Source organism: Erythranthe guttata, chromosome 5 (genome assembly GCF_056151865.1).
Source record: "Erythranthe guttata isolate IM_541 chromosome 5, IM_541, whole genome shotgun sequence".
NCBI lineage: Eukaryota > Viridiplantae > Streptophyta > Magnoliopsida > Lamiales > Phrymaceae > Erythranthe > Erythranthe guttata.
In genome coordinates, this window is record NC_142537.1 from 6,239,957 (window position 1) to 6,253,554 (window position 13,598).

A 13,598-nucleotide genomic window follows, 5' to 3' on the forward strand; every position below is an offset into this window, starting at 1 on the left:
TTCCGCCGGTTTCCGGCATTGTCTTTTTCGTTTTTTTTTTTTTTTTTTTTTTTTTTTAACATCTTTTTGCTCCCATTTAGACAACAATATTACCGTGGTTGGCAGTAATATTAACTATACTAGTGTTTAACACAGTAATATTGTTATATTAATCTCTATAACCGTAATATAAACACAACAAAAGTCATATCTTGTATTAAATTTGTTAAATTCTGGTACTTGATGTGAATTGTCTAAAAAGTATTTTAATTAAAAAAAATAAGATACTGTTTTAATAACATTGTATTTTCCTCTTTTAATCACCTCCTACAAAATTAATCGCAGGGGAGGGGTGCTACTAATTTAACCAAATCATAACACTTAATTGCGGGCTTTGAGTGTAGTAGAGGGCTTGACTAAATACGAATCTCATCAACCAAACATCTTACTAACCCAATTTGTCGCTTATGTAAGCCGCCTTCACCTCAGCAGGTAAGCTATTCCCGGAGATGAATTCTTGATTAGCTAGCCGATCCGCCACCATATTCTTTTGACGCTGGAACTTGTGCGACGGAGACACCTCTTGCATGCATAATCTATGAACGTAAATCAATTCCCAAGCTACGACTTTGTAACGGATAGCATTATATTGACCACCAAAAGCGAATCAGTTTCTAATCCCATATCCTTGCATAGACGAATGATGCCTTGGGCAACTGCAAGAAATTCAGCAACAATTCCAAAAAATGACGAAAAGCCAGCTATAATATTCCCTCCCGAATCACGAATAATGCCGCCGCCCGAACAAATACCACCTTTAGATGAGCCGTCAGTATTGAGCTAATTGAAGCTTTGTGGATGATTGTCTTGGTGCATATGTTATTCCCATGAAATGACTACTCTGAATCACCTTTCGGCAGATGTTATTGACAACCATTCCTCCGATCCTCCTTCAAACACCACTGCACACCGCGCAATCCATATTTCTCGAAAGATGTTACAGACAACCGACGTACGAATCATAACATACAGAGAAGATAACTTTGGCTTCGGGACCCAGACATTCAATGCGTGTTTGACAGAGGCATATTCCGATGGAAGCTTGAACATGTCGCCGAACCTTTGCCAAACCATCCTTGCCACCTCAGACCGAAGGAATAAATGTTGTATGTCTTCTTGATGAGGCGTTCGACAACACACACATTTCGAGACTATTGGGATACCCCGTGATATAATTCGAAGATCCACAGGAATGCCATGATGAATTAGTTTCCACATAAATCCACTTGTTTTGGGCGGTATGAATTTATGCCAAATTCTATCCGTCCAGCTTTCATAAGGTGATCGAAATAAATCTTAGTTGAGAATTCCCCGGATTGAGTAAGCGTGAAAACAAGCTTGTCCGGAGTATGATGGTCCAAATGAATATTCATAATCTTCGCATGCTCGCTTCCGGGAATTAAGGGGAGGAATTCTGATATACGTGGGAAAGCCGCTGCCACCGTAAGGAGCTTATCGCATGGCAGAGGACCAGTCAGAACCTCTCCAAGCCAATTATCAGCCCAGAATTTTATATTTCCTTGACCCACAATCCATCTAACACATTCCGCCATCCAGTCTCTATGCTTGTGAACCGAGATCCATAGAGGCGAAGTTGTGCGACGGTTAATGTTCTCCCTTTTGTCACAATACTTCGCCTTAACGAACTTGGCCCACAACGAATGATTTTGAATAACCATCCACCAGAGCTTGCCGTGCATACAAGCCATAACTTGTTTTAAAGGACGAATGCCCAAACCCCCCTCGTTTGACGGAGTGCAGACTGTTGACCATTTAACCCAATGAGTTCTCGTGTCGCCTCCGGAGCTCCATAGAAAGAAAACCATGAGCTGTTCGAGACGGACAAGAATCGAGCCTGGGACTTTCGTGCATGCTAGAGTATACACATGGATGCTAGCTAGAACGGACTTTATCAACGTGATTTTAGCTGCAAACGATAGAAATTTCCCTTTCCAGCCAAGAAGCTTACCTTTGATTTGCTGCACGAGGTTTTCATAATACTTAGCCTTGCTTCGCCCAAAGTAAATTGGTGCCCCTAAATATCTAAGAGGGAGCTCTTTACGACGAATTCCCGTTATCTGCTCAATATGAGTTGCCTCGCTCTCCGCCCATTTACCGACATAAAGTTGGCTCTTCGTTACATTAACCAACTGTCCGGAGGACTTTTCATATTTTTTTAATAATCTCCAAGAGGTGTTGTATGGACTGCCGGCCTCCGTTGGTGAACATGAGAATATCATCCGCATACAGTAGATGAGAGACGGCCAGCTCATTCCTTCCCACCTTGTATTGACTCACTTGGTTCGCTTCGATATTCTTGGTAATATTGCATGTCATCATTGCCTGGCGAGCTTGACGCGTTCATCCCCTTAACTGCTTCCAGAATCTCGTCAATCTCTGGAATTCTACAAAACTCCTCATTTGTGGCCTCATTCACCGTCTGAGGGATATTTTGGAATAATTCCTCCTCCATGTAATACGTCGAAGCATTGAATAATTGGGCGAAAAAATTTTCTGCGATACTCCCTATATCTTTAGGAGTCGTGGTAGTTGAACCATCTGCACGTGTCACTTGAATCAAGGATTTCTGCCGCCGGTCTTTTATGCTCGCATGAAAGAAGGCTGTATTGCGATCCCCGTCTTTCTCCCACGCAATGCGAGCCTTGTTGCTAAGCATTTCCGCTTCCCAAAGCTCGTATTGCGCCAATCGTTTTTTGGTGGCCGTAAGGTGCTCTTCCTTTTGGGTGTTCCAACCCTGCTGTAAAGCGTTCTCCAAACATTGAATTAATTCCTGACATTCTTTTTTTATTACGATGAACGTCCCCAAACGTTTCCCAATTCCAATGCTTTAAAACCTTGCGGACATTAAGAAGTTTTTTATGAAAGACGTGCGATGGGGAACCCAAAATAGGTGTCGCCCATGCCTGCTTGACGACTTCATGAAAGGAAACATGGTCGACCCACATGCGTTGGAAGACAAACTTCTTATGACCTGTTTGTTGGAGAAGCTCCAAACTAATGCTCAACGGCACATGATCCGAGGCGACCCGTTCGAGATGCGTCACTTTTAAAGCCGGAAACAGACTGTGAAATGTCGTATTAACCAACACCCTGTCTAGTCTTTGCCACACCCGATTCAGCCCTGTCCTATTATTACTCCATGTGAACGGATTTCCAATGAAACCAGCGTCCACCAATACGAAGTTTTGAAAATCGTATAATTTAGTAACGTCTATCCGCCCTCCTTTTTTCTCCATGATATCCAGAATAGTGTTGAAGTCCCCACCCACTAACCAGGGCCCCGTGATGATGTCGTTTATGGATGAAAGGTGCGCCCAAAGATCTCTTCTTACTCTATGCCAGCAGCTAGCGTAAACGAAAGTAGCAGTGAAAACCGGCTGGCGAGGAAAGGCCACTGAAACTGTGATAGCCTGTTCATAAATATTCAAACATTGAATATTAACATCTGTTTTCCATAGGATCCATATGTACTTATTTCTATCTTCACCATGCAACGACGAGGGAAAACCAAGTTTTGAAGCAAAGTTTTGCAATCTGGTCGAGGGGAGTTTCGGTTCAAGAATAACTAGGATAGAGACACGAGAGTTTTAATGCGATTCACTGTGGCTTGTTGATTAACCCCACGCGTGTTCCAAATCATGCACGACATAATTTACTTTGAGGGTTGATGGGTAACTTTGCCAGAGACCTGGTAACTCTATCGGTAGTTGTGATAAAATATCGACTCTTCGGATTGTTAACCTTCGATCTCGCTCGAGCGATAAACTGTTAATGCATAGTTCTCTTCTTCAACTCCAGTTAAGGCATCGAACTGATTTCCAATTTTGATAGACTTCTGCCTCGACTCGGCGTTCGATTCTGCCATCGTTATTTTCTCTCCCACTTCCTCGTTATTGTTCATCTGGGATTGCCTCAGTGGTTCCTGTATGGCGTCTTCATCCCAATGTAACCCTTCCCCATTATCGTTAATATTCCTAGGGTTTTGTATTTCTTTCTCCTGTCGGATAGGATTGATTCCGTCTGCCCCTTGTTGCCGCAATTGGTCCATATTTCCCGTAGAAACTTCGACCTTCTCATTAGCTGGTTGCGAGTTGGGGACCTGAGTTATCTTGTCCTCTTTAGGATCTGATTCGGATTCACCTCTTCGGAGTATGCGAGTAGGTGGTTTCACAAGTGGGTTGTTATTCTTTGGCAGAGGTTTAGCTAGCCCTTGTTTTTTCCTGCAGGCACCGACTAGATGCCCTAGCAATCCACAATGAGCACAGAAAGTATGATTCCCTTCGTATTCGACCTTTTGCCACCAGCCGTTCTCCTTAGATGTTCCTATGAAAATTGACTCGGGCAGTTGTTGCGCAACGTTAACTTCAATGCATACCCTTGCATAGTGGGTATGGGTGAAAGCAATAGTCCTGTCATCTGCTCTTAGTATGGTACCAAGCGCCGCTCCAATGAAATACGGTAGTGGTAATTTCGGAAAACGGACCCAAACAGCAACCTTGCCGCTGTCCTTACCAATTGTAAAATCCGGGGTCCAACGAAACAAACGGAACATACAGTTCTTGATATTATTGGAATTTCGTGAAAGAGCAAGTTTCGCATCTTGAATCGAACCCATGTGGATTGTGATGTGCCTTGGATCTAAGAACCCTATGGCAGGCTCCGATGCCAAATTCCATTCCGATGTGATGTGAGAACGAATATCTTGAAGACTCGGGCGGCCTGCCGAAAATTTCATGATCAATGTATTATCAACTTGACGATTTAATTGATCGACTTCTATAGGTGAGAAGAACACCGCAGGAGCTTGTTCAACGGAAGCTATGGGACGTGGCGCTAGAGCAACAGGCGTTAGGCGAGGAGGAGAAGATGTACGCTTGGTGGCCAGCGTTGCTGCAAAGGTCGAACGACCAACAGGTGGGGGAAAGGGCTGCTGCTCCGGCTGAGCAGCAGAGTGGTCCGGTGGCTGCATGCCGCCGGAAAAGGAAGACACGCTGGGTTAGGGTTAGGGTTCAATTAGCCTTAATCGACTATTTAGTTAATAGAGGTTAATAGCACTAAGCAAACGAGCCTGAATTGTACTATCAACGACAGTACAATTACGTTAATGTACTGTCAGTTACAATACAATTACTCTTAATGATTGTACAACTACGACCACCGTTAGGGGTGTGCGCGGGTCGTAAACCTGCGGGTTCTAGCAAAACCCGCCATCGTCCCGTCGACCAACGGTTCTTGATTTTAAGGAACCAAACTTGTGGGTTTTCGATGCATTTAAGATAGACTGGTCTATTACGGATTTAAAGTAAAACCCAACCTTCACGGGTTGAAACCCCTCGTAATTTAAAAAAAGTTAATTTCTTTAATAATTTATAAGTTTTACGCGAAATTATTTAGAAATTAAGATGACTGACCAAGCGTAAAATTTTAAATTGAAACAAACGTGAATAACATCAATGTTAAATATCACGAGTAAATCAAAATTAATACGTTTTAACCATAAATACAAAATAGAGTAACTAAATTCAAACTTTAAAAGACAAGATTTAAAATAAAATAGATAACCATACACAAAACGAGACGATGTCGTCGTTATAAATGTAATTTTTGACATGTAATAGATACTTTATTCATGAATTATACACTATTAATTTATTATACTACATAATATAAACAAAACGACGTCGTTTTGTATAGTGGAGCGCGACGGGTTTCACGGGTATTATATTTTTTTAACCCATCTTAGACCAAACCCTCGGATCTTGTCCATTTAAGGACCCAATCCAATAGATGGATCTATCCTTGCGGTCCTAACGGGACGGTTTTCACCGAGTTTGACGGGTTGATGGGTCCAACTTGCTCACCCCTAATCAACGTTTAGCTGCGGGGGTAAAAAACGGATAAAAAAATTAGGAAAAAGAAAATCACTAAAAAAATTAACCGCCGGAGACTGGCGGTCAACGCTAGAAAAAACAGACAAAAAAATTGAAAAAGTCAACGCCGGAAACTGTCGGGTAAAAAACAGACCAGAAAAAAAAATCGAAAAATCAACATCGGAAACTGGCGGCAAAAATATAATCTCGGAAAATAAAAGTTAAAAAGAAAAGGTCAAAATTTGATTTTTGTGGTCAAAATTAATTAAATTGGGGTTATAATTAAGAATTGTGTGTATATGGTTTGAGGTAATTTTGTAATTTTTCCTTTATTAATAATAAATATTAAAGGGATGGGCTTATTAGCGAAAGAGATATAACCCCTAACGGTAGAATAATAAAGATGGTTGATCAGGGACTTATGCACAAAAATCCTTTAATATATTAATATAAAATAAAGTTCTTACTTTGTAAAATAAAATAATATTATTATTGAGATAATACAAATATTCAGGTATTTTTATATACATATAAAATATAAAGAGAGAATAATTTATTTTACAATTATTGATAAGATTATGATAATTATATTTTAACTAATTATTAATCTTATCTATATAATATATAAAAGTTGAATTCTATGTCTAATTGATTGACATTTGTCAATTTCAAATGATGACATGTCTTTAATTTCATCCCATGTGTCCATTTGATTGGTTAAGAAAATTAAGCGAAAAACATGTCATGATTTGTATAATTGTACATGTCATTAACTATAATTATTAACTTTACGTATAATATTAATTTGTATATATAGAAATTAAATTTACATTTGGTTATAATATAAAAAACATTAAATGCAATAAAATAATATATATATATAATACGCATGATTCTATTATATATATATATATATATATATATATATATATATATATATATATATATATATATATATATATATATATATATATATATATATATATATATATATATATATATATATATGTGTGAGTTCGGGACGGGATTTCGGGAAATCGGGATTTTCGGGATTGGGATTTTGGGATTCGGGATAGAAATTTTAAATCCCAATCCCGTCCCATATTATTAAATCCCGGTAAATCGGTATCCCGAAATATTTCGGGAATTCGGGATTGGGATCGGGAAATCCCATATTTTTGCCTAAAAAGTGAGAAATATTGCATTTTTTTTCCATTAGTATGATTTTATCCACTAAACCAACTTGAATATATATATATATATATATATATATATATATATATATATATATATATATATATATATATATATGTGTGTGTGTGTGTGTGTGTGTGTGTGTGTGTGTTTGTGTTTTTTATTAGTTTTTTTTTTCTTTTTTTCCTAATTCGGGATTAAAATATCCCGATCGGGATTGAACCAACTCCCGAATCCCGATCCCGTATTTGTTCCTAATCCCGATCCCGAATCCCGTAATCCCGAATTCCAGAAGTTTTAGTCCCAAATAGTAAAATTCCGTTCGGGACGGGACGGGATCCCGAATCCCGATCCCAAATGCCCAGCCCTATATATATATAAGGGGCTCTTTGAGAAAACCCCCTCGTTACTTTTTTTAATTGAGGGAGGCCCAAATTATTTTAGTCCATTTGAGAAAAGTCCATACCCATTTTCAGCCATTATATTTTCAAGCTTTACCCCCGCCCGCCACCTTATCACTGGGTCAGTGCTCCACGATTTTTTATTTTTTTTCCGTTTTTTTAATCGACTATGAAGCATAGTCGATTAGTCTTAAATCGACTATGCTTCATAGTCGATTAAGGAAAATCTTTATTTTTTTTTTTTGTTTCTAATTTTGTTTTTAATTTTTTTTTTTGTTTTTTTAATTTTTTTCTCTATCAGGTTTATTAATGCATAGTCGATTAAAATTTTAGCTATTAAAAATAACAAATCACAATTACAAAAAAAAATGCAGAAATCAACTATATTTAAAAAAAAATATACAAACATTGTAATTGATTTATACATTGAAATCAATAAACAAAAAATCAAAAAAATAAAATAAAAAAAATTAACAACTGGAGTCTGTTAACCTTAATCGACTACTGAACATAGTCGATTAAGCCTTAATCGACTATTGAACATAGTCGATTAAACACACGTAGTCGATTAAGGGCCCTGCCTGCGCGAATTTCTTTTTCAGCGCCGTCTTCCGCCACAATGCACCAAAAATTCGATGATGATGAAAGAATTTATGGTCCCGAATTCGTTTAATACAGAGGTGTTATCTTAAGTGTTATGACACTTGAACAAACATGCAGCGGAAATATAAAGATAAAATAACAATACTCAGAATTAAAAATGTTCACAAGTAAAGACTTGTGAACTTGCCCTTTACAGGACGGAAAAATATATTAAAATCAGTATTCCAAGAATACAAACAGAAGAGGTGCGAAAACTTCTTCCTTATGAATGAATCTTTTTCAAGATCATTCTTACAATCAAATCTAGATACTAAAAGAAAAATATTAAAAATTCTAGATTTCAAAGATGTACTCGTGAGGAGTACGTAAAGAACTTATGAATGAATCACTATCTTGATCATTCTTACAACCAAGTCTAGAAACATATATACTAAACAATCTAGACTACAAAGAATGTACTTATGAGAAGTACGTAAAGAATGTACTCATGAGGAGTACGTAAAGATTATACTCATGAAGAGTACAAACGACCGATTCTAAAACCACTCTAAAACACTCATGAATTCTTTTCAGCTCTTGGTTTTTTATTTCGTAGTTACGATCAACTTCCTTGAGTATTGAATTCGGTATTTATAAGCATTCCAAGCATCCACTACTCAGCCCATGATCTGCAAGAAAACCAACCACAAGAGCACTCAAGAACATGGGTTAGTGGGTTAGTTAGGAAGTTAGAATAAAATCCACAATTAAATCCACTAAGCACTACTTAGCCCACTAAGCACTATACTTAACCCACTAAGCACTATACTTAACCCACTAAGCACTACTTATTCCATAACTAAAATTTAGTTTAAAAAATAAGAAAGTTAAAAACACAATGTGGAAATAATCCATGTGTTTCAAACTCCCCCTTTTTAACTTTCTGATCAAAACCAAATTTTAGCTTAACTCCCCCTGAATATGATAACCAATATAGCAAATAACAATAATAGTGCAATCCTAGCATAAAAGATCAGAGGGAAAATAACAAACTGAACAAAAACAAATATTGTTCATAAAAATAACTTTAGAGCAGAATATCCAAAGTGTCCTCAGTATCAGCTGCTGCTGCTTTCCTCTGCTCCTTCAGCTTCACCCTCATTCTTTTCTTCTTCTTCATTAACTCCATGTTCTCTGCCTCTGGCATCCAAATGATGAGAAGTCCCTGCTTCAACTTCATGACTAGCTTTTTCTCCCCCTTTTTGATCAGAAAGAGTTTTTTTGGAGCATTTCCACCATGGACTGGTGATAGGTAATCTGAGCTAGAGAGTGAGTAAGCTGTTGTAACAAGAGATCTCTAGGAACAGAAACAAGATTGTCAGGGGTGTTGTCAACATGAGGAGCAACACCTTCAGTACCAAGATTATTTTGACCTGATTCAGTTGAGAGAAAATTATCTCCATTCCAGGGAAGATCTTGGACATGAGTAGCTTTGAGAAAATTTTGAGAAACAGTTATCATGCCAAGTGGAGTGTGAAGATATTATGATTCATCTTGGCCCAAATTTTGAGAAAACAGAATGGAGTAGATGAGAGAAGGATACGAAAGATGAGTGGAGGATGAAATTTTCTGGGCAAGATGACCTAAATTATTAAAGAAAAGTTTGCCAACATCAACTTGTAATCCCATCCCCAATTTATACATGAGTACTGCATGAGGTTTAGTAACCACAGAGATATTTTTGGATGGAACCCAATTCATCACTGTGAGTCTGAACAAGACAAAAATAAAATGCAGTGAGTTGAGAAACTTTGAATTTTCTGGGGTGAGCAAGCCAACATTTTAAACGATTTCCAAAAAGAGTCTTACAAACCTCAGTAAAATCACCATAATTATCCTCATCAATCACAGTAGGAGTTTGTAAATGAGAGTTGATAATTTTTGGGAGACAAGGAAGAAAATGGAATTTCGCACAAAAACTTTGCCAAAGTTTGGAGAATTTTTCTTTTAAAAAGGAGGTTTGTAAATTGGCATAAAATTCCTTCAACAGAGGGATCATAAGGACAGGAAATCTCAACTAGACTAAGGATTTTTCTTTGATCAAGAAAATCAGTAATCCTATGTCTATCAAACTCATCCTTGGAAATTTTCTTCTCCTCAATGAATTGGCAATTCATGATTTGAGGACTCAAAATTGAATCAGATTCAAAATAAAAGGTTGTACTGAAAGCATTGTTTACCTCAAAAGAAGTTGACAGATCATTCCCATCCAATTTCAGCTCTTCTTCGTCAGAAGATTCCTCTTCTTCTGAGTCTTCAAGTTCATCTGGGATGTATGCTGGCTCAGGTGATGCAACACGTGGGGCAGCATTTTCCTGCATCTGAGAGAATTCCTCAGACGAGTCACTGTCTGACTCTGAAGGTGGCAAATTTTTGCGAAATGAGGCAAGGAGAACTTCCCAGCTATCATCACTTTTCTCTTCTTCTTCAGCCTGGAAAGGTGGTGCATCCACTTGAACAACTGCCTCTGCCAGAGTTTCCAGAGGATCTTCATTTGGAGCTGAGGGTGTAGGAAATGAGGATTCTTCTGTGGTGGCAAAGTCCTCGGCATCAGCAGTGGTGATATCTACATGCTCAGCAAAGGAAATCACAGAAAAGTCTGGCATTTCCTCATCTTGATATGGAGCAGCATCCTCAGCAGCATTCTGAAGGGCATTGTCTGAGACAGTAGGTGCGACAGCATTTTCAGGAACATGTGCAACAACATCTTCGGAACCAGGATGTTTGAGAAGAGGCTGTTGCCATGTTAGGCTGAAGTGTCTCCCCCTAAGTTGATGCTGATGGAATTGAGTAGTTGGAGGATGACTCAGTAAAGCTTGAGGAGAGAGCTTGGGCTTGGTTCTGCAAAAGTGGGATCTCCTTCTTCATCATCAGTTTCTTCATCAACCAAATGAAGGCCTCTTGGTGGGTTTGGCCTAACTGGAGTGCGACCGACTCTGTTGCCTCTTCTTCTACCTCTGCCGCCTCTGCTGGGAGAATGTCTTCCCCTTCGGCATTGTGATCCAGTAGCATTCAGATCTGGGAAGGGATTCATGCGCTTGGACCGGCGAGTTGGAATCCTTTCTACATTGGAAAAGGGACCCACATTCTGGAAGTTGTCTGGGTCAATCGGATTCATCTCGTCTCCGGGCTCAATAAAGCTGATCGGCATAGCTTCAAGGTTGACAAGATGAACGATGATGGCCAGATTTGGGTCTGCTGGTTCAGGTGCTGCAGCATCGTTGTGGACATCACCAACTGCGGCTGGAAGAGGATTTCTAGGAGGAGATGCCATGATACAGTAGATAAAAATTGCTTCTTGTGCTTTTGATTTTTGAGTGTGAATTTTCGAAAAAGAAGCACGAAATTTATAAGCCCCAATTTGCAGAAAAAATTGAAGTGGAGAAGGTGAAGAAGTGGTGTACGTTTTTCTTGGAGAAAGTGTGATTAAGGAGAATAACACTTCCTTTGGCAGTTTAAAGCAAAACATGACACATGGCACAATAAGGAGTGGACTTAGTGGAAAATAAAAGACTAACCCATGAACCCCATGACCCATATAAATAGTGATAATTCAATATAAATAATAAAAATAATATTTATCACTCACGAAATATTCACAAAAATAGAAAAACCGATTTATTAATGATTAATAGTATGAGAAAAAATTGGCTAACAGGCATAGATTGTATTATATATATATATATATATATATATATATATATATATATATATATATATATATATATATATATATATATATATATATATATATATATATATATATATATATATATTTTGTTTTTTTTTTTTTTTTTTTTTAAATATATATATAAACTCTTATTTTCAAGTCAAACAATTCACATGGAACATGATCAAGTGTTCAGTTTGAAGGTTCCTCAGTTACTAAGATATGACTATCAAAATAGAGGAGTTTGACTTATGTGAGTGTAATTATTCCCTAAATGTTTACATGAAGCATGATCACGTTTCAAGGTGAAAGACTTCAGTTACTTATTTAGAAAAAATAATTCATCACAGTGAAGTCATTATTTAAAGAAGCTAAGCTTCAATAAATTATGTTGCAGCTTAAGATATTTGATGAGGTGCTGCAACATTGTTCAGGACATGTTTATTGAGTACACATCCCGAGAGATTTTCTGAGTTTAGAAAACCTCTCATAATCTAATGCCTTTGTAAAGATATCAGCCAGCTGATCTTCTGTAGGAATGTACTTTAAGCACACTATATTTTTCTCAACTATATCACGAATAAAATGATGTTTAATATCTATGTGTTTAGTTCGTGAGTGTTGAACAGGATTTTTTGAAATGTCAATAGCACTTGAATTATCACAATATATGGTCAGGGTATCACTGGTCAACTCGTAATCTCCCAACATTTGTTTCATCCAAATTAGTTGACCACAACACCCTCCAGCAGCTACATATTCTGATTCAGCTGTTGATAGAGATACACAATTTTGCTTTCTACTAAACCAAGAAACCAGATTATTCCCCAAAAAGAAACATGCACATGAAGTGCTTTTTATGTCACTAATATCCCCAGCCCAATCAGAATCACTAAAACCTATCAAGTTTGTGTTTGTGTCTTTGAAAAACTGAATCCCTAAATCTACTGTACCTGCAACATACCTAATAATCCTCTTCACAGCTTTAAGATGAGTGACTTTGGGATTAGCTTGATACCTGGCACACACACAAACACTAAACATAATGTCAGGCCTGCTTGCTGTTAGATACAGAAGGCTTCCAATCATGCTTCTGTATAGAGTGCTGTCAACATCTTCTGCAACATCATCCTTGGACAGCTTTTGACTGGAACCCATTGGAGTTTTCATGTGCTTGGCTGGCTCCAACTCAAATCTTTTGACCAGATTGAGAGCATACTTCTTTTGATTTATAAACATTCCTTCACCTGTTTGTTTGATTTGGAGTCCTAAGAAGTAATTCAACTCCCCTACCATGCTCATTTTAAAAGTGTGAGACATAGAATCTACAAAAAACTGTAAAAGATTAGCACAAGTAGAACCAAAAACAATATCATCAACATATATCTGTACAATAATGATATGGTTATTTGTTCTTCTAACAAATTGAGTTCTGTCTGCTTTTCCTCTAGTGAATTGTATTTCAAGTAAGAAGTCAGTGAGTCTTTGATACCAAACTCTAGGAGCTTGTTTAAGACCATACAGAGCCTTCTTAAGCTTGAACACATGATCAGGTTTGGCAGAATCTTCAAAACCCTTGGGCTGCTCTACATATGCTTTTTCATTTAACACACCATTTAGAAATGCACTTTCGATATCCATCTGATACAATTTGATTTTAAGAAAGCAGGCTATAGCAAGAAGTAACCTAATAGATTCAATTCTAGCTACTAGAGCAAAGGTTTCATCAAAATATATACCTTCAATCTGAGTATAACCTTG

The 13,598-nt window shown here is 37.7% G+C and overlaps 1 protein-coding gene across 1 annotated transcript; it reads right to left on the reverse strand.

Annotated features, from left to right (window-relative positions):
• Nucleotides 1–2,308: 2,308 nt before the first annotated feature.
• Nucleotides 2,309–5,029, reverse strand: LOC105976824 (uncharacterized). Its single transcript, XM_013002085.2, has 3 exons — nt 3,802–5,029; nt 2,895–3,625; nt 2,309–2,794 (listed from the first exon to the last, which is right to left on the reverse strand). Exons 1-3 carry the CDS (start codon nt 5,027–5,029, stop codon nt 2,309–2,311), a joined length of 2,445 nt encoding a protein of 814 aa, XP_012857539.2.
• Nucleotides 5,030–13,598: the final 8,569 nt, after the last annotated feature.